Source organism: Leucoraja erinacea, chromosome 12 (genome assembly GCF_028641065.1).
Source record: "Leucoraja erinacea ecotype New England chromosome 12, Leri_hhj_1, whole genome shotgun sequence".
NCBI lineage: Eukaryota > Metazoa > Chordata > Chondrichthyes > Rajiformes > Rajidae > Leucoraja > Leucoraja erinaceus.
Genome location: NC_073388.1, coordinates 6440516 through 6462596, shown reverse-complemented (window position 1 = coordinate 6462596; position 22081 = coordinate 6440516). Strand labels below are relative to the sequence as shown.

Here is a 22081-nt window from a genome sequence, read left to right as displayed (position 1 = left end):
ACTTTTTTTAAAAAGAGATGATGGTGTTGAATTTTTCCGTTTTTAATGGGATTTTCGGAATAGTGTGATAAATGCAGGATAAAGGAAAGACAGCTCTATTGTGTAGGTGTTGAAACCATCAAGGACGCCCGACAAAAATGTTTCTTCCTGACTATTGTCCTAAAAAAAGGCTGTGAGCGTTGCAGGCGGCTGTGACGGAAGTCAGCGAGTATCACAAGTGGACTGTTTACTGTCCTCCCAGGGTCAGGGAGCTATGAAAAGAATTGAGCGAGTTCTAGAGGATGTATGTGAAGGAAGCTCCAGTATTGTGTCCCATCCTCCTCCCGCTTCCCAATCGCACCGTCAATCGCCGGCATTGTTCAGGTACCCGTGACGTTTCGGGAACGAGACGCGTCTTCAGACTGAGGGTCAGGGCAGAGGGACAGATTAATAGACAATAGGTGCAGGAGTAGGCCATTCAGCCCTTCGAGCCAGCACCTCCATTCAATGTGATCGTGGCTGATCATCCCCAATCAGTACCCCGTTCCTGCCTTCTCCCCATATCCCCTGACTCCGCTATCTTAAAGGGTCTGTCCCACTGTACGAGGTAATTCGAGAGTTCTCCTGAGTCTCCCCCGATTCGAACTCGGGGAATTACGGTAATAGCCGCTCGTAGGTACTCGGGGCTCTCGTGGACATTTTTTAACACGTTGAAAAAACTTCACCAGCTTACCGCGTTTCCCGAGGATCTGCCGTTAGCGTTACGAGCCGCTAAGAGGCGTCCCGAGCTCCGACGTACCCGCTACGTACATTCTACGTACTTACCACGAGTTTGATTCCCATCCCGGGAATTAACCTGGTCAACCTACGCTGCACTCCCTCAATTACAAGAATGTCCTTCCTCAAATTTGGAGACCAAAACTGCACACAATACTCCAGGTGTGGTCTCACTAGGGCTCTGTACAACTGCAGAAGGACAGCCACCACTGTCTTTACTCAGAGAGTGGTAGCTGTGTGGAATGAGCTTCCAGTGAAGGTGGTGGAGGCAGGTTCGATTTTACCATTTAAAAATAAATTGGATAGTTATATGGACGGGAAAGGAATGGAGGATTATGGTCTGAATGCAGGTAGATGGGACTGGGGGAGAATACGTGTTCGGCACGGACTAGAAGGGCCGAGATGGCCTGTTTCCATGCTGTAATTGTTATATGGTTATATGGTTATATGATCTCTTTGCTGCTATACTCAACTCCTCTTGTTATAATGCCATTTGCTTTCTTCACTGCCTGCTGTACCTGCATGCTTACTTTCATAGACTGATGAACAAGGACCCCCAAATCCCGTTGCACTTCCCCTTTTCCCAATTTGACGCCATTTAGATAGTAATCTGCCTTCCTGTTTTTGTTGCCAAAGTGGATAACCTCACATTTATCCACATTAAACTTCATCTGCCATGCATCTGCCCACTCCCCCAACCTGTCCAAGTCACCCTGCATTGTCATAGTCTCGAGACCCTTCTTCAGGCTGAGAGTCAAGGTAGAGTGTGATTTAGTGAGATATAAAACAAATGAAAGATATGCAAAAAAGTAAAGATGATAAAGGAGACAGGAACTAGGATGGGGGAGGGACTGGGAGAGAGGGAAAGCTAAGGTTACATAAAGTTGGAGAAACCACTGGGTTGCAATCTCCAGAGATGCAGCCTGATCCTTTGAGTTACTCCAGTTTTTTGTCTCTATCTATGGTGTATACCAGCAGCTGCAGTTCCTTCCTACACATGGTTCGGGTATCGTTCCAGATCCCTGATAATATTTGTTTGGGTTGAGTTTATTGTCGCGTGTACTGAGGTACAGTGAAAAGCCTTTGTTGCGTGTTAACCAGTAAACGGAAAGACAATACATGATTACAATTGAGCCATTTACAGTGTATAGATCAGCGTTTCTCAACCGGGGTTCCCTGGTACACAAGGGTTCCACGAGACGTCGCTGGGGTTCCGAGAGAAATAGTGATAAATAAGCTAATCATATGTAAATGCATTTTGGAGTCATTTTTGTGTTTAATTTCATATTCGTAATTTTATTATGCACATGGCGTATTTAGCGATGTCTATTTAACATATTTTCGACGTCTATTTAGCATATTTAGCTACGTCTATTTAGCATATTTACGACGTCCAATTAGTATATTAAGCGACGCCTATTGAGCATATTTACGACGTTTATTTAGCATATTTAGCGGCGTCATATTTAGCGAGGTCTATACAGCGCCAGTGTGAAATCCTTTAGTGGTCGGAGAACCGGAGCTGTACGTGACGGATTTGTGTATCATCAAGTGGCTCACTCGAGTACAGACGCATGCACGGTCTCCATCGGTCCTGTCTGTGCATCCTGGCGTGCCGGTACAGTCCCTCATTCGCCCACGTTATTGAGTAATTTTTACCCATCATTTAGGTATGTTTTATGAATTTTTTAAATTTAAGTTTGTTTATATTTATTTTTGTTAATCAAAAGTTTATTTATGTATGTTTTTGTTAGTTTTTGAAAAGTTTATGTGTTGTTCTCTCTCTCTTTATCTCTCTGTCTCTCCTCCAAGGTTAGTTCTTCTGTTTGCCTTTATTTGCTTCAGTTTTGAACAAGCAGTTTGATTTCAGTTTTTGCATTGTCAATAAACTTGAGAAAAACATAAGATATTTTTTGCTTAAACCAGTTATCAGAAACATATGTTATGTTTGCCTTATGAATTTTAAGTTTATGAAAGAGAAAGTGGCAGTTCCCTGAGACATGAAAATTATTTCAAGGATTCCGCAGGAGTAAAAAGGCTGAGAAACACTGGAATAGATACATGATAAGGCAGTAACGTTTAGTGTAGGGTAAAGTCAATAGACAATAGACAATAGGTGCAGGAGTAAGTCATTCAGCCCTTCGAACCAGCACCGCCATTCAATGTGATCAGGGCTGATCATCCACATTCAATACCCCGTTCCTGCCTTCTCCCCTGACTCCGCTATCTTTAAGAGCCCTAACTAGCTCTCTCTTGAAAGTATCCAGAGAACTGGCCTCCACCATCCTCTGAGGCAGAGAATTCCACACTCACCACTCTCTGTGAAAAAGTGTTTCCTCATCTCCGTTCTAAATGGCTTGCCCCTTATTCTTAAACTGTGGCCCCTGGTTCTGGACTCCCCCAACATTGGAAACATGTTTCCTGCCTCTAGCGTGTCCAAACCCTTAATAATCTTAAATGTTTCAATAAGATTCCATCTCATCCTTCTAAATTCCAGTGTATAAGCCCAGCCGCTCCATTCTCTCAGCATATGACAGTCTCGCCAGTCCGATCAAGGATAATCCAAGGGTCTCCAATGAGGTAGATAGTAGTTCAGGACTGCTCTCTAGTCGTGGTAGGATGGTTCAGTTGCCTGATAACAGCTGGGAAGAAACTGGTCCTGAATCTGGAGGTGTGCGTTTTCACAGTTCTATACCTTTTGCCTGATGGGAGAGGGGAGAAGAGGGAGTGGCTGGGTCCTTGATTATGTTGTTGGCCTTGCCGAGGCAGCGTGAGGTATAAGTAGAGTCAAGTCAAGTCAAGTAACTTTTATTTCTATAGCACATTTAAAAAACAACTCTCGTTGGCCAAAGTGCTTTACATTGGTATAAGAATAGTATAACAAACAACAATGGTTCATAGATTAAATACAAACAAACTACCGTCTGAAGAAGGGTTTCGGCCCGAAACGTTGCCTATTTCCTTCGCTCCTGAGATGCTGCTGCACCCGCTGAGTTTCTCCAGCTTTTTTGTGTACCTACATACATATAGCCCTCGCTCAGAGGACGTCAATAAAGGCTTGAGAGTACAGATGAGTTTTTAGTCTCGACTTAAAGGAGTCAATGGAGGGGGCAGTTCTGATGGGAAGGGGGATGCTGTTCCACAGTCTAGGAGCTGCAACCGCAAAGGCACGGTCGCCCCTAAGCTTATGCCTAGACCGCGGGATATTCAGCAGCCCCAAGTCGGCCGATCTGAGGGACCTGGAGGTGGAGTGGTGGGTGAGAAGACTTTTAATGTAGGTGGGGGCAAGCCCATTGAGGGCTTTGTAGACATAGAGGAGGATCTTGAAATGTATTCGGAACCGCACAGGGAGCCAGTGGGGAGAGGCCAGGATCGGGGTGATGTGGTCCCTTTTTCGGGTGCCCGTCAGGAGTCTCGCTGCGGCGTTTTGGACCAGTTGCAGGCGGGACAGGGAAGATTGGCTGATGCCAGTGTAAAGGGAGTTGCAGTAATCTAGGCGGGAGGAGATAAATGTGTGGATGATCTTTTCGAGGTCATCAAACTGGAGGAATTGTTTAATTTTAACTATCGTCCGGAGCTGAAAGAAGCTAGCTTTTACCGCGGCATTGACTTGTTTGTCAAATTTCAGTGCTGAGTCAAATATCACGCCAAGGTTTTTGACGTGAGGTTTGAGTAGTGGGGTAAGGCTTCCAAGGCTGCCTGCTATCATTTTGATTGAATCAATGGAAGGGAGGTTGGTTTGTGTGATCGTCTGGGTTGCGTCCACAATACTCTACATACTCAGATATCCCGTTCCATTCCCCCATTCGGCTGTTCCTCTTCTGCCTTTCAACAAAGTGTGGATTTTACACATAATCCTTCACTACAGACTAGTCAATTGGACGTGTGCTTTTAAGGTTTTTAGGGTGGCTCGGTGGCACGGCAGTAGAGTTGCTGCCTAACAGCGCCAGAGACCCGGGTTTCAGATTCAGATTCAGATTCAAATTTAATTGTCATTGTCAGTGTACAGTACAGAGACAACGAAATGCATTTAATCCTGACTATGAGTGCTGTCTGTGTGGAGTTTGCATGTTCTCCCTGCGACCGGCTTGGGTTTTCCCCGGGTGCTCTTGTTTCCTCCCACATTTCAAAAACGCTCAGGTTTGTAGGTTAATTAGCTTCGGTAAGTTGTAAAATGTCCCTAGTGTGCAGGATAGTGCTAATGTACGGGATGATCAGCCCATCAAGTCTACTCCGCCATTCAATCATGGCTGATCTATCTCTCCCTCTTAACCCCATTCTCCTGCCTTCTCCCCATAACCTCTGACACCCGTCCTAATCAAGAATATATCTATCTCTTGCATTAAATATTATCCACCGACTTGGCCTCCACAGCCTTCAGTGGCAATGAATTCCACAGATTCACCACCCTCACCCTCCCTAGACTCTCCCACTATTGAAAACATCCTCTCCACGTCCACTCTATCCTGAATGAAACAGTTTAAGGTCATCAAAGGATAATGTACAGCTGGGAATTATTCTTGGCTGTTGTTTGTTTACTTGGTGTCAACTGTAAGCTCCTTCCTCACACCCATTGAAGTCTGAATTCCCTGCACATTGTTACATGAGATTTAAAGGCACAGGAATGAATCAGAAAGACCTTGGCATGCGCCCAATGCCTAATGTGCAAGCAAGGTCAAATCAGCCTTGAAATCGAATACATAGAAACATAGAAACATAGACAATAGGTGCAGGAGTAGGCCATTCGGCCCTTCGAGCCTGCACCGCCATTCAATATGATCATGGCTGATCATCCAACTCAGTATCCCGTACCTGCCTTCACTCAATACCCTCTGATCCCCTTAGCCACAAGGGCCACATCTAACTCCCTCTTAAATATAGCCAATGAACTGGCCTCAACTACCCTCTGTGGCAGAGAGTTCCAGAGATTCACCACTCTTTGTGTGAAAAAAGTTTTTCTCATCTCGGTTTTAAAGGATTTCTCCCTTATCCTTAAACTGTGACCCCCTTGTCCTGGACTTCCCCAACATCGGGAACAATCTTCCTGCATCTAGCCTGTCCAACCCCTTAAGAATTTTGTGAGTTTCTATAAGATCCCCCCTCAATCTTCTAAATTCTAGCGAGTACAAGCCGAGTCTATCCAGTCTTTCTTCATTTGAAAGTCCTGACATCCCAGGAATCAGTCTGGTGTCAACCTTCTCTGTACTTCCCTCTATGGCAAGAATGTCTTTTCTCAGATTAGGAGACCAAAACTGTACGCAATACTCCAGGTGTGGCCTCACCAAGACCCTGTACAACTGCAGTAGAACCTCCCTGCTCCTAGACTCAAATCCAGACCGAATACAGACACAAAAAGCTGGAAAATTTTCAACATGTTGAAAATCCAGCGGCGACCAGAACAAGGTACGACTCTTTGGGTGACTATTCACGACCAAACAGGCTTCCCCCCGCGACATGTCGTCTGTACGGTCGTGAGTCGTCTCCTCAGTCGCCCAAAGAGTCGTAGCGTCTTTCTGGTCGCCGCTGGATTTTCAACATGTGCCGGCAGTCGCCGAAAAAGTCACGCAAGTGGGACAGGCACATTAGGGTGTTTAGTTCTCATATATACTGGCAACAAAACCATGATATCCTTACTCACAGCAGTATACCAGGCCTGTAACACATGACTTTAATAGAACTTAGACTGGCTACCGAAAATATTTCACTGAGAGATGTGTAGGAAGGAACTGCAGTTGCTGGTTTACACCGAGGATAGACACAAAATGCTGGAGTAACTCAGCGGGTGAGGCAGCATCTCTGGAGAAAAGGAATGGGCGATGTTTCGGGTCGAGACCCTTCTTCCGACTGAGAGTCAGGGGAGAGGGAAACTAGAGGTATGGAAAGGTACGGAACAAATCGGAGCCGGCACCGGCCACCAAGGAAAGGTGGAGCCCACAATGGTCCATTGTTGGCTGTGGAAGAGGTGATAACGAAGGGATGCGAACAGTGAAACTAGCATGTTTGGGGAGGGATGGAGAGGGAGGGATGGAGAGAGAGGGTTGTAAGCTGGCCAAGCGAAATATGAGGTGCTGTTCCTCCAATTTGCGTTGGGCCTCACTCTGACAGTGCAGGAGGTCCAGGACAGAAAGGTCAGTGTGGGAATGGGAGGGGAATTAAAGGGTTTGGCAACCGGGAGATTGGGTAGGCCAAGGCGGACTGAGCGGAAAAATTATGTCTCCAGGTCAAAGGTGAAACCCTAATCTCCCTCTGACCTGAGATTCCTCCACTGATCACTCATCGACCATCATCATCATCATTGTCATATTAATATCTTGCCAATGATATCCTGCCGTCAACAGGAAAGGTTTCCTCCTGCACTCCAGGACTCCATCTCCACCTCACGCTGCCTCGGCAAGGCCAGCAGCACAATCAAGGACAGGTCCCACCCCGGCCACTCCCTCTTCTCCCCTCTCCCATCAGGAAAAAGGTACAGAAGTGTGAAAACGCACACCTCCAGATTAAGGGACAGTTTCTTCCCAGCTGTTATCAGGCAACTGAATCATCCCACCACAACCAGAGAGCAGTCCTGAACTACTATCTGCCTCATTGGTGACCCTCGGACTCTCCTTGATTGGACTTTGCTGGCTTTACCTTGCACTGAACGTTATTCCCTCATCATGTATCTGAACACTGTAAGATGTTTGATTGTAATCATGTGTAGTCTTTCCGCTGACTGGTTAGCACGCAACAAAAGCTCTTCACTGCACCTCGGTACACGTGGCAATAAACTAAACTGAAACTAACATCAAATCAGAATGGGGTCAAACCTGCTGGAAGTTAGTAGAATCCATCGTTTGTTCAGACCATGTTCTTGCCCCCCCCGTCATGTGCTCTACGAAACACAACGGATAGGAAAAGAGATTTCAACAAAAAAAGATTTGTAAATTTATGGAAGTGGATGAATGCTGTACTTGTCGTGTTATATAAGTGAACAAGATGTGAATGTTGAAAGTGGAACATTGTGACCAAGTCACGATGCTTCATGTGACTCCCGGCCTCATCATTTGCTCTTTGTCTGCACTTTTGATGACTTGCGTGCAAAGAGTTTTGCTACTAATTGATTTGTTAGCTTCTGCTCATTAATCTAAGCCGCCTTTCACACTCATGCCAGTTACTTCCGGTTGAGTTAGTGTCTGAAAAGCGACGGTGAGTTCTGGTTGCAAGTTGCTCCCAAGCCTGCACCTCCTGATGGGACACAAAGTGCTGGAGTTACTCAGCGGGTCGGGCAGCATCTCTGGAGATCACAGTTAGGTGACGTTCCGGGATCGGGACCTTTCTTCAGACCAGAAACGTCACTTGCCCATACTCTCCAGAGATGCTGCCTGACCTACTGAGTTACTCCAGCACTTTGTGTCCTTTTGTGCATTAACCAGCATCTGCAGTTCTTTGTTTCCGTATCTCCTGAACCCCTCGGTATCCTATTGCTAAATTGTGATTACAATAATGGCTCCAATCAGGTGTTAGAAACTAAATATATCTTAAGATTAATATCCTGCGTTAAATTATCCTGTTTCTGTACACTGTGTCGAGTCAAGTTTATTTGTCACATACACATACGAGATGTGCAGTGAAATGAAAAGTGGCAATGCTCGCGGACTTTGTGCAAAAGACAAACAAACAAACTACAAACAGAATGGACCAGAATCACATATTACATATTTGTGGGAGGGAGTGAAGAAAAAGGGGGAAAAAAACAGCAATTTAAAAAAGACACCACACAACAGATACATGGTTCAGTAAAGTTAGTCCCTGGTGAGATAGGAGTTTACAGTCCTAATGTCCTCTGGGAAGAAACTCCTTCTCATCTTCTCCGTTCTCACAGCATGGCAACGGAGGCGTTTGCCTGACTGTAGTAGCTGGAACAGTCCGTTGCAGGGGTGGAAGGGGTCTCCCATGATCTTGTTGGCTCTGGAGTTGTCCCTCCTGATGTATAGTTCCTGCAGGGGGGCGAGTGAAGTTCCCATAGTGCTTTCGACCGAACGCACTACTCTCTGCAGAGCCTTCTTGTCCTTGGCAGAGCAAACCAAATCAAATCGTGATATTTCCGGACAAGATGCTTTCCACCACCGCTGAGTAGAAGCACTGGAGGATCCTCAGAGACACTCTGAATTTCCTCAATTGCCTGATGGTGGTAAAGGCGCTGCTTTGCCTTACTCACGAGTGCTGCAGCATGTGATGTCCATGTCATATCCTCAGAGATGTGGACTCCCAGGTATTTAAAACAGTTCACCCTATCCACAGGATCCCCATTTATCCTCAATGGAGTGTACGTCCTCGGGTGATGTGCCCTCCTAAAGTCCACGATCAGCTCCTTCGTTTTTTTGTTGTTCAAGAGGAGGCTGTTGTCCTGACACCAGAGTGCCGGACCAGCCACCTCCTCCCGGTAGGCTTTCTCGTCGTTGTCTGAGATCAGGCCCACCACCACCACTGCTTGATTGTAATCATGTGCAGTTTTTCCACCGACTGGATAGCATTCAATTGCAAAACTATTCACTGTACACGTGACAATTAATAAACTAAACTAAACTAATCTAATAATAGATGCTGCCCGTAGAAAAATAATTTTAGCATTGAGTAAAAAACAAAATATCCTGGAATTGCTCACCCAGTCAGGCAGCATCTGTGGGAGGAGGAACGGAGTTAACGTTTCAAAGGTTTGTGATCTTTTGTCAGGATGATTTTAACACACGTGACGACAAGTCACATGAAGAAAGTCACACAAACAAAGGCTTTTCACCTCGGCACGCGTGACAATAAACTAAATTGAACTGAACTCACGTGATCACTGCATTAAAAACCCACACATCACTGTGAAATAAACAGTATAACGCCCTACACTTATACTGAAGATAGACACAAAAAGCTGGAGTAACTCAGCAGGACAGGCAGCATCTCTGGAGAGAAGGAACGGGTGATGTCATCTGTTTAGGAAGGAACTGCAGATGCTGGAAACTCGAAGGTAGACAAAAATGCTGGAGAAACTCAGCGGGGGAGGCAGGATCTATGGAGCGAAGGAAATGGGCAACGTTTCGGGTCGAAACCCTTCTTCAGACATCTATTCCTTCTCTCCAGAGATGCTGCCTGTCCCGCTGAGTTACTCCAGCTTTTTGTGTCTATCTTTGGTTTAAACCAGTGTCTGCAGTTCATTCCTACACGTTTTGCCTACGCTTATACTGCCTGATTCATTGTCCTATCTGGGACACATGACAACAAACTCTCTTGACTTGACTTGACTTGGTTTCTTTCCCAACAACCCGAATAAATACCACGATTATTGCATTACACTTCTTAAAAGATAACGCTACTGAGGTCAATAAGCCCTTAGCCACTTCTCAGGCTAGTTGTTAATACAGGTCCACCACCGATTTTCCAGCAACAGCTGGTCCGGCATCCGGACAAAATTACAAGAGCGGACTTGAAATCCCCCTCGGAAGTCCCCCCCGAAAATGTGGCCCCTAGGCCGGGTGAGTCGGCCGATCTCGACCTCATCGGGACTTCCGCAGCCAATCGGCGGGTCGGATTTGCCCCTCTGCGACCGGGGCTATGGAACACCGGCCCGGCCTGAGCCGGCAGGTCCGTTCCCAGGGCCGACTTCCGAGGCTGACTACGCGGGCCGGAATCTCGGCCCCTTGGCGGCCTAGGCGGAACGTTCCGGAGCCGTTGGACTCCTCTTGTTCTCCAGCTATCATCGCCCGCTCTGATCTGTCCTTTCCGAACCTTACATGCACTTTGCACCCTTCCAAATCTCTAGTTTTGGGCCTTGACCCTAAACGTCACCCCTTTTCCTTCTCTCCAGAGATGCTGCCTGCCCTGCTGAGTTACTCCAGCATTTTGTGCCTATCTTTGGTGTAAACCAGCATCTGCAGTTCCTTCCTCCACACCAAGACCCTAGTGAGTGGTTTTGGAGGTAGTACCTTTGAGGTCCATTTGACGGAGTGCTAGGTATCTCACATAAAGGTAGTTGAGGCAGGCAGCATCACAATGTTTAAGGCAGGTACATGGATGGGAGAGGTTAAAGGGATTTGGGCCAAACGCAGGCAGGTGGGACCAGCGTAGATGGGATAAGTTTGCGTTTGAACAACATGTTGCTCCTCGGGCGCCTAATAAATCTTCCCTCCCCCCCCCCCCCCCCCCTCATCTTAAACCGATGTCCTCGGGTTTTTGATTCTCTGTGTATAGATGGGGCATGTTGGTCTGTGTGGGCTAGTTTCTACGCTGTACCATGTCTCCATGACTCCAAATGCTTTCTACTACAATTACTAGCGAATTATAACATGAAAGTGACACAATGACCTGGAATAACAAGGAGACCCACGGATAACCTTTTTCCTTTTGTCAGCTACAATTTGCCAGCCAAAAATGAGAGAGTAACCACACATAGTTAGAGGAGGTGATAAACAAACAGTTTTGGCCCTTTCACCTGAACATTGAGCCTCTGTTTCTCATCATTTGAGATAGATTTTTCTGATCGCCAGAGTAATGAATTTAGCTGTCATCTGGTCCAGGGAAGGCCTGTAATCTCTCAGTACCTCGGGCTCTGTCCGATATTTGGCTCCCATCATTTTCCATGAGCGTCAGGCCATGAGTTATATCAAGCTGGAAAGGGTACAGAGAAGATTTACGAGGATGTTGCCAGGACTAGAGGGTGTGAGCTGCAGGGGGGAGGTTGAGTAGGCTGGGACTCTATTCCTTGGAGCGTAGGAGAATGAGGGGTGATCTTATAGAGGTGTACAAAATCATGAGAGGAATAGACTGCGTAGAGCCCCATGCCCGGAGTAGGTGAAAATAGGACATAGGTGAAAGGGAAAAAATTTCATAGGAATCTGAGGGGTAGCCTTTTTCACACAAAGGGTGGTGGGTGTATGGAACGAGCTGCCAGAGGAGGTAGTTGAGGCTGGGACTATCCCAACGTTTAAGAAACAGGTACATGGATAGGACAGGTTTGGAAGGATATGGACCAAACGCAGGCAGGTGGGACTAGTGTAAATGGGACATGTTGGCCAGAGTGGGCAAGTCAGGCTGAAGGGCCTGTTTCTACGCTGTACCACACTATGACTCTAATTTTAAGTTTCTCTGTATTGTGGGATTTTTTTAAAAAACAACGTGTGTTTATCATGCAGCAAGATAAAGGAGCAAAATGTCAAGGCAAAATTATCCTGCAAAGTGGCCCAATAGACAATAGACAATAGGTGCAGGAGCAGGCCATTCAGCCCTTCGAGCCAGCACCGCCATTCAATGTGATCATGGCCCGATAATTGTCCAGGAACCTGGAGTTTGCCTGCTCCCATTATAAACACAGGCATTTCACATTTCTCTCCCCACCGTGTTCTAATATAGATGGATACTTCACTGCCACGTGTACCATGAAGTTAGAGTGAAGTTCATTGTTTTTGTATACACAGTACACTTGTCGCCACAGGTCCCTCTTGTTCTTGGAGGGACTTGTTCTTGCCACGCTGGGCTCCCCCTTTGTATAAAAGAGGGGGGAGAGGGAGAGGGAGAGCATCTGTGTGTGTGTGTGTGTAAGAGTGCATGTGAGTGGTGTGTAAGTGTGTAAGTGTATGAGTGTGAGAAATAGTGTGTGAAGGTGTGTGTGAGTGAGTGTGTATGTGTGTGAGCCTCAGTGTGTGTGTCAGCATGTGTGAGAGGGAGTGTATGTATGAGGGTGTCTGAGTGTGCAAGAGTGTGAGTGTGTGCATGTGTGATTGAGTGTGTAAGTGTGTGTGTGTGGGAATGAGAATATGAGAGTAAGTGCGTGATTGTGTGTGTGTCACTTGTACACGTGTGTGTGAGTCGCGTGTACACTCGAGTGTTTGTGTCTTTCATTGATCCATCATGAATAAAATATTGTTATTGGTTATTGAATCCAAACCATTCGAGTTGTCACTGGTGGGACTAGTGTAGCTGGGGCATGTTGGCTGGTGTGGGCAAGTTGGGCCAATGAGTCTGGTTCCACACTCTGTGACTCTACCAAAACCGACGTGGAATGTGAATGACACTGAACCTGGTTTCTCATCTTCTCCCCCATTAGGCTGCGAGCAGGGAAGGATGGGTGACTGGAGTTTGTTGGGCAACTTGCTGGAAAGTGCCCAGGAGCACTCCACGGTGGTGGGCAAAGTGTGGCTGACCTCCCTGTTCATCTTCCGCATCCTGGTGCTGGGCACGGCCACGGAGAAAGTGTGGGGAGACGAGCAGTCCTTCTTCACCTGCGACACCAAGCAGCCCGGCTGCCAGAATGTGTGCTACGACCGCATCTTCCCCATCTCCCACATCCGCTTCTGGGTGCTGCAGATCGTCTTTGTGTCCACGCCCACCCTGGTCTACCTGGGCCACATCTTCCACCTGGTGCGGATGGAGGAGAAGCAGAGGCAGAGGGAGAAGGAGAGGCTGAACGGCTACCCTGCTGGGGAGAAGGAGGCTCTCATGCAGAACGCACGCAACATCAAGAGCCCAAGCTTAGACCAGCAGGGGAAAGTCCGATTGAAAGGGGCCATCCTACGCACTTATTTGTTCAACATCATTTTTAAAACCCTCTTCGAAGTCGGCTTCATCTGGGCCCAGTATTACCTCTACGGCTTTGAACTGAAGCCCCTTTACAAATGCAACTACACGCCCTGCCCAAACACTGTGGACTGTTACATCTCCCGCCCAACAGAGAAGACTGTGTTCATTATCTTCATGCTGGCCATGGCTTGTCTGTCTCTCCTCCTCAACGTGATCGAGATCTGCCACCTGGGACTCAAGAAGTGCCGGAGGAGCAGGGAGGAGAGGATGGCTCAGGGCAACGAGAGGATGGCCGCCTGCGCCCCCAGCTACCAGTACTTTGCCAGCCACGGTGGCCCCCAGCTCTACGCCGTGCCCCCTCTGGCCGAGCCCGAGCCCGTGTGCCACCCCTACACCAGCAACCTGTCCAGCAAGCAGAACCGAGACAACTTCGCCCTGATGGATGACAAGCAGGAGGATGTCAACCCCGCCCTGCCCACCACCAAACTCACTGAGCAGAGGCGTAACAGTGACAGGAGCAAGGCCAGCAGCCGCAGCAAGGGCGACCACCCGGCCACCTAATCCCCCCCCCCCCCTGAATCATTCCAATCCTCCCCTCAACAACGCCCCAGAGGTTTCAATCCCGACTGCCAGCAAGAAACCCAACTCAGCGCCACCACAAAACTCCACACACTTCAGACGCTGCCTGCAGTCGCCTTTCATGTGTATTTGTTGCTCGTTACACTTACTTCCGTGTTAGACTACAGATTCAACAGAGCAGACTTGCACTTGGCCATAGCCGGTTGCCCAGCCCCCCACCCCTCCCCCACACACACACACCCCCCCCCCCACCCCCCACCCCCTCCCCCACCCACCCCACCCCCCTCCCCCTCCAACCCCCACTCTCCAGAGATGCTGCCTGACCCGTTGAGTTACTCCAGTACAGTGGTCCATCTTTGACAAAAAGACAAGACCTCCAAGCTGGCAACAAGATCACTGCACGTGCAGCAGCAGAAATCCTTCCCTCCCGTGCACTACGGAGAAACGGGCAACGTGTGGCGGACACTTTGGGGGAGAAATATCACCAACGCTTTCTCCGCAACTCTCCAAAGTCACACGTGGGTTTGGTATCCACTCCAACGTTGACCTCTTCAGCTCAGGCTTTGACCTGCTCAACCAGATCCAGCGGCAATGCCACTTCACCTCCCGTCCAACACTAGAATCCCCATACAAGCACTCGACCAGACCTCCAGAAGGAGGGAGAAAAGACCCGAAGGACATATTCAAAAACCCTCTTGAGAACAAAATGAAACGCCTTCACTCGTGCAGGAGATGCTTCGCTGTTGACTGTTGAAAATGGAGAAACATTCCAGAGGACACAAGATATGTTGAGATTGTACCAATCAGTCAAATTGGTAGGAAGACCAAAGACAAGGTCGACCTGGTCTACCCTTAGTTCCCTCTTCAAAACTCATAGAACTGGTGGGGAACAAGTCAACTCTGAGGGACCACGTGAGAAGATGCCACACTACAAAGAGCATGGCTCAAGGAGCAAAGTTAATCTTTTCAACAGTTGTGCATTTTCAGAAGTACCTCGTTTTAAAACAATGTTTCGATCATTTTGTGTGTCAAATGTAGACACTTTTACAATCTGCTAAATACTGGAAAGTTTACAGGAGTATTGTCTTTATAAAACAAAAGTGTACAGGATACAAAACATTTCCTATTGAAGCAGGAAAAACTGGCATTGCCATTCTTCATTAGGTTGAAGTCACGATTATACACTGCCTTGTTTTGGCCTGGATTTTTTGCTTCGTGTTATCTGTTGATAATGTATTATATGTATTTGGTACAAGCCTTTCCCGTGACAATTGTTCTTTGATAACTTGACGAAAATGTTCAAGAACAGATCAGGGGATCTGACCCGATAAACCTTCTCCTTCTGATAACTCAGCGCGACCTGATCAAGTCTGCATGTCTTCTCAACTTCATTGACTGAGATTTTGTTATCAGAAGCCCAAAAAAAAAATCAGGTTCAATCATTCATCATCTTTACATTTGTCCATCGATTTGATTGTTTTAAAAAAAAATGGAAATGACGATTGTTAAAAATGCTATTTTGATGCCGTGGTCCTCGTTTATATGATCTATTTTGTGTTCTCCTTTAAACTGTGCTGAAGACTTGGTACGCACAAGACTCGTGTTAAAATAATTAAAGTAATTCATGTACAAAGAGGAAAATAAAATAAAGGAAAGATGAGATAAAAGAGAGAAAAAAAGTTGAAGATGATTCACTTCTTGTATTTTTATGTCTCTATTCATTCCTCAGATCTGCAGAATTAAGACACTACACAGAAAGTTAATGATCCCTTTTGAAGTTTGGCATGGGGTTAGGATTCATGCCGGCTTTGTAAAATTACATCCAGCAAGTTCCATACTTCCTATGAAGTTTAATTTAGTTCTGAGATACTGTGTGGAAACAGCCCGAGTCCACTCCGACCAGCAAACCCCGTACACTATCCGACACACTAGGGATCATCTACAATCTTTAACAAAGCCAATTAACCTACAAGTCTGTACGTCTTTGGCGTGTGGGAGGAAACCGGAGCACCCAGAGAGAACCCACGCGGTCACGGGGCAAACGTACAAACACCATATGTGTTTAAGAAGGAACTGCAGATGCTGGAAAATCGAAGGTACACGAAAATGCTGGAGGAACTCAGCGGGTGCAGCAGCATCTATGGAGCGAAGGAAATGGGCAACGTTTCGGGCTGAAACCCTTCTTCAGACTGGCCTTCAGGCTCAGTCTGAAGAAGGGTTTCGGCCCGAAACGTTGCCTATTTCCTTCGCTCCATAGATGCTGCTGCACCCACTGAGTTTCTCCAGCATTTTTGTGTACAAACACCATAGTCTGGATCAAACACGGGTCTCTGGGGCTGTAATGCCCCTGTCCCACTTCGGAAACCTGAACGGAAACTTCTGGAGAGTTTACGCCCCACCCAAGGTTTCCGTGCGGTTCCCGGAGGTTTTTGTCAGTCTCCCTACCTGCTTCCACTGCCTGCAACCACCTGCAACCTCCGGGAACCGCACGTAAACCTTGGGTGGGTCGCAAAGACTCCAGAGGTTTCCGTTCTGGTTTCCTAAGTGGGACAGGGGCATAAGGCAGCAACTCTACCGCTGTGCCACTGGGCTGCCCCTGGTAGCTATCTATAACAAGAGTGCAGCATGTATCAAGTATAAAGACTCAAGTCTTTCAAATCTTTCAGAAGAAGTGAAATGTTTGGATCAACAGGAAGCTCAGACAACAACTTCATTATTCCAACATTGAACCATGTGTGCGTGATTGCTAGAAGCTGTTACGCTATTTAAGCTTTAAGGGTAGAGACACAAATACTCCTCTAGTACTTTTACCATAAAACCCGGGGCCAAATCCCCCTGAGGCCATTTACTTGCCTTCATGACATGGTTTCCTTGGTGATTTATTCTACACGTTACTGTGTTAACAGATCCAGCTAGACTGTTCCCGCGTTATGTTCCCGCTATTTCACGGTTTGGATTCCAAGCTATAGATTATAACCACACAAAGGATGGTGACACAGGATAAATCTCATTTCATCAAAGGGTCAGTGTTAGCTGTGAGGAGGATGCTAGCAGACTGCAAGGTGACTTGAATAGGCTGGGTGAGTGGGCAAATGCATGGCAGATGCAGTATAATGTGGATAAATGTGAGGTTATCCATTTTGGTGGCAAAAACAGGAAAGCAGACTGTTATCTAAATGGTGGCCGATTAGGAAAAGGGGAGATGCAACGAGACAGGGGTGTCATGGTACACCAGTCATTGAAAGTAGGCAAGCAGGTGCAGCAGGCAGTGAAGAAAGCGAATGGTATGTTAGCTTTCATAGCAAAAGGATTTGAGTATAGGAGCAGGGTGGTTCTACTGCAGTTGTACAGGGTCTTGGTGAGACCACACCTGGAGTATTGCGTACAGTTGTGGTCTCCAAATCTGAGGAAGGACATTCTTGCCATAGAGGGAGTGCAGAGAAGGTTCACCAGACTGATTCCTGGGATGTCAGGACTGTCTTCTGAAGAAAGACTGGATAGACTTGGTTTATACTCTCTAGAATTTAGAAGATTGAGGGGGGGATCTTATAGAAACTTACAAAATTCTTAAGGGGTTAGACAGGCTAGATGCAGGAAGATTGTTCCCGATGTTGGGGAAGTCCAGGACAAGGGGCACAGCTTAAGGATAAGGGGGAAATCCTTTAAAACCGAGATGAGAAGAACTTTTTTCACACAGAGTGGTGAATCTCTGGAACTCTCTGCCACAGAGGATAGTCGAGGCCAGTTCATTGGCTATATTTAAGAGGGAGTTAGATGTGGCCCTTGTGGTTAAGGGGATCAGAGGGTATGGAGAGAAGGCAGGTACGGGATACTTAGTTGGATGATCAGCCATGATCATATTGAATGGCGGTGCAGGCTCGAAGGGCCGAATGGCCTACTACTGCACCTAATTTCTATGTTTCTATGTAAAGTGGCACAGCTGGTAGAGCTGCTGCCTCACAGCACCAGAGACCCCGTGAGTTGAAAACTCATAAACTACTGAAGACGAGGAACTTTGTTCATTTTTCTCTTTATTTTGGTTTAGTTTAGTTTAGAGATACAGCACAGAAACAGGCCCTGCGGCCCACTGTGTCCGCTCCGTACACTAGCACTATCCTACACATGTTAGGGACAATTTACAATTTGACCAAGCCTATTAACCTACAAACCTGTACGTCTCTGGAGTGTGGGAGCTCCCAGAGAAAACCCACGCAGGTCACGGGGAGAACGTACAAACAGAACCTGGGTCACTGGCGCTGTAAAGCAGCAACTCTACCGCTGCGCCACAGTGCAACACAATAATGATACAATCGCAATAACAATTTTGCAAGGCGTTTTGGACGAAATGCCTTATTACACGAATCACTGCAAAACACAAGGCTCATTATATAGATGTTTCCATTTGCAACTTTGATTGAATGAATAGTGGTTTGTATAGCAGCTTATTGAATTAGATGCTCAGCCAAATCAAAGAGCAAGTCTCTTTTGCATTAAACCCTATTGTGAAATCCAGAACTTTATACAAAATGAGATCAAGAACACAACATGAACAGGGCAGCTAACGATTTAAAAACAAACAGAAAATACTGAGATTACCCCTCTGGTCAAAATGAAAGACAGCTTGACCCGAAAAGTTAATATTCTTCACGCAGATGCTGCCTGACAAGATAAACCATATAACCATATAACAATTACAGCACGGAAACAGGCCCTCTCGGCCCTACAAGTCCGTGCCGAACATGTATTCTCCCCTAGTCCCATCTACAAATTTTTTTTTTCCCCTTAGTCCCACCTGCCTGCACTCATACCATAACCCTCCATTCCCTTCTCATCCATATGCCTATCCAATTTATTTTTAAATGATACCAATGAACCTGCCTCCCCCACTTCCACTGGAAGCTCATTCCACACCGCTACCACTCTCTGACTAAAGCAGTTCACCCTCATATTACCCCTAAACTTATGTCCCTTAATTCTGAAGTCATGTCCTCTTGTTTGAATCTTCCCTATTCTCAAAGGGAAAAGCTTGTCCACATCAACTCTGTCTATCCCTCTCATCATTTTAAAGACCTCTATCAAGTCCCCCCTCATAAAGATGTACTGTATCTTTGTATCCGGACATGTCCCTGTATATTAGCCGACATTCTGGCAGGCAGGTTTGCTAGTACAGAGAAGGTTCACCAGACTGATTCCTGGGATGTCAGGACTTTCATATGAAGAAAAACTGGATAGACTCGGCTTGTACTCGCTAGAATTTAGAAGATTGAGGGGGGGATCTTATAGAAACTTACAAAATTCTTAAGGGGTTGGACAGGCTAGATGCAGGAAGATTGTTCCCGATGTTGGGGAAGTCCAGGACAAGGGGTCACAGTTTAAGGGTAATGGGGAAGTCCTTTAGGACCGAGATGAGAAAAACATTTTTCACACAGATAGTGGTGGATCTCTGGAATTCTCTGCCACAGAAGGTAGTTGAGGCCACAGTTTATTGGCTATATTTAAGAGGGAGTTACATGTGGCTAAAGGGATGAGGGGGTATGGAGAGAAGGCAGGTACGGGATACTGAGTTGGATGATCAGCCATGATCATATTGAATGGCGGTGCAGGCACGAAGGGCCGAATGGCCTACTCCTGCACCTATTGTCTATGTTTCTATGTTTACAGGTGTGAGTTTAAACTAAATAGTGTGGGTGGGGAGAGATATGAAGCAGATATATCATCACTTTTTGTTTATCTTTCTGTTTTTGTCTTTTTATTTCTTTACGTTTCTCTCATTTATTTTACTTACTCAGGCTTCGACTACATCTATTTGGTAGTCTAGGGGTTCTATACTCATGCATTCACTTTCACTCTTTCTTGCTTTTTCTCTCTTTTTCTTTATCATCGTAGCTAAAAATAAAATTTGAAGCTGTACAATAAATGTATTACGTCATATGCTGCGGTTTATACTTTTGTACACGGCCTCTAATAAACATAAAATTAAAAAAAAACACAATAAAAAAAAACTAAATAGTGGGGGGGGGGGGGGGGGGGGGGGGAGGGATTGACAAATTGAGAGTATAAAGATGAAATTGAAGGGGAAGTGGATACAGGAAAAGTTACAAAAGATTCTCTTATTAATGGGAAGGAAAGCTTGAGAATGGACAACAGAGTAAGGTCAGGGCCAATTGCGAGGGTGGGGGGGGGGGGGGGGGGGGGGTGAATACGGAGGTCAACGTACTGTATATGAATGCGGGAAGTATAAGGAATAACGTGGACGGGTTTGAAGCTCAGATAGAAACTGGCAAGTATGATGTTGTGGAAATTACTGAGACATGGCTGCAAGAGGGCCAGGGCTGGGAAGTGAATATTCAAGGGTAAACCACCTATCGAAAAGACAGATGGGTGGGCAGAGGGGGTGGGGTTGCCCTGTTGGTGGGGAATGAAATTCAGTCCCTTGCAAGGGGTGACATTGAAACAGGAGACGTGGAGTCAGTATGGATAGAACTAAGGAATTGTAAGGGTAAATGGCCCTAATGGGACTAATCTACAGGCCCCCAAACAGTAGCCTGGACATAGGGCGCAAGTTGAATCAGAGTTATAATTGGCATGTAGCAAAAGTAATGCTGTGGTTGTTATGGGAGATTTCAACATGCAGGTAGACTGGGAAAATCAGGTTGGTATTGGACCCCAAGGAAGGGATTTTGTAGAGTGCCTTCGTGATGGATTCGTTGAACAGCTTGTATTGGAGCCTACCAGGGAGAAGGCAATTCTGGATTTAGTGTTGTGTAATGAACCAGATTTGATAAAGGACCTCGAGGTTAAGGAGCCATTAGGAGGCAGTGACCATAACATGATCAGGTTTAATCTACAATTGGAGAGGGAGAAAATTAGATCGGAGGTGTCAGTGTTACAGTTGAATAAAGGGGACTATGGGGCCATGAGGGAGGAGCTGGCCAAAGTTGACTGGAAAGATACACTAGCAGGGATGACAGTGGAACAACAATGGCAGGTGTTTATACAGAAGATAACCAAAAAGACAATACGGGGAGAAAAGATGAGGTACGAAGGTAAGCTAGCCAAGAATATAAAGCAGGATAGTAAAAGCTTCGTTAGGTATGTGAAGAGGAAAAAATTAGTTAAGACCAAAGTTGGACCCTTGAAGACCGAAAAAGGTGAATTTATTATGGGTAACAAGGAAATGGCAGATGAGTTGAACAGCTGCTTTGGATCTGTCTTCACTAAGGAAGAGACAAACAATCTTCCTGATATAGTAGTGGCCAGAGGATCTAGGGTGACAGAGGAACTGAAGGAAATCCACATTAGGCAGGAAATGGTGTTGGATAGACTGATGGGACTGAAGGCTGATAAATCCCCAGGGCCTGATGGTCTGCATCCCAGGGTACTTAAGGAAGTGGCTCTAGAAATCGTGGATGCATTGGTGATAATTTTCCAATGTTCTATAGACTCAGGATCAGTTCCTGGGGATTGGAGGGTAGCTAATGTTATCCCACATTTTAAGAAAGGCGGGAGAGAGAAAACGGGGAATTATAGACCAGTTAGCCTGACATCGGTGGTGGGGAAGATGCTGGAGTCAATTATAAAAGATGAAATAGCCGCACATTTGGATAGCAGTAACAGGATCGGTCCAAGTCAGCATGGATTTACGAAGGGGAAATCGTGCTTGACTAATCTTCTGGAATTTTTTGAAGATGTAACTAGGAAAATGGACAAGGGAGAGCCAGTGGATGTAGTGTACCTGGACTTTCAGAAAGCATTTGATAAGGTCCCAAATAGGAGATTAGTGGGCAAACTTAGGGCACATGGTATTGGGGGTAGAGTACTGACATGGATAGAGAAGTGTTTGGCAGACAGGAAACAAAGACGGGATAAATAGTTCCCTTTCAGAATGGCAGGCAGTGACTAGTGGGGTACCGCAAGGCTTGGTGCTGGGACCGCAGATATTTACAATATACATCAATGATTTGGATGAAGGGATTCAAAGTAACATTAGCAAATTTGCAGGTGACACAAAGCTGGGTGGCAGTGTGATCTGTGAGGAGGATGCTATGAGAATGCAGGGTGACTTGGACAGGTTGGGGGAGTGGGCAGATGCATGGCAGATGATGTTTAATGCGGATAAATGTGAGGTTATCCACTTTGGTAGCAAAACCAGGAAGGCAGATTACTATCTAAATGGCGTCAAGTTGGGAAAAGGGGAAGTACA

The 22081-nt window shown here is 46.4% G+C and overlaps 1 protein-coding gene across 1 annotated transcript in view; it reads left to right on the top strand.

Annotated features, from left to right (window-relative positions):
- Window positions 1-13860, top strand: part of gja2 (gap junction protein, alpha 2) — a 34719-nt gene extending 20859 nt beyond the window's left edge. The window contains exon 2 of the mRNA XM_055644187.1: window positions 12827-13860. Coding sequence (XP_055500162.1) covers window positions 12844-13860 — 1017 coding nt within the window. The 5' untranslated portion in view covers window positions 12827-12843. The remainder of the gene's footprint in view (window positions 1-12826) is intronic.
- Window positions 13861-22081: the final 8221 nt, after the last annotated feature.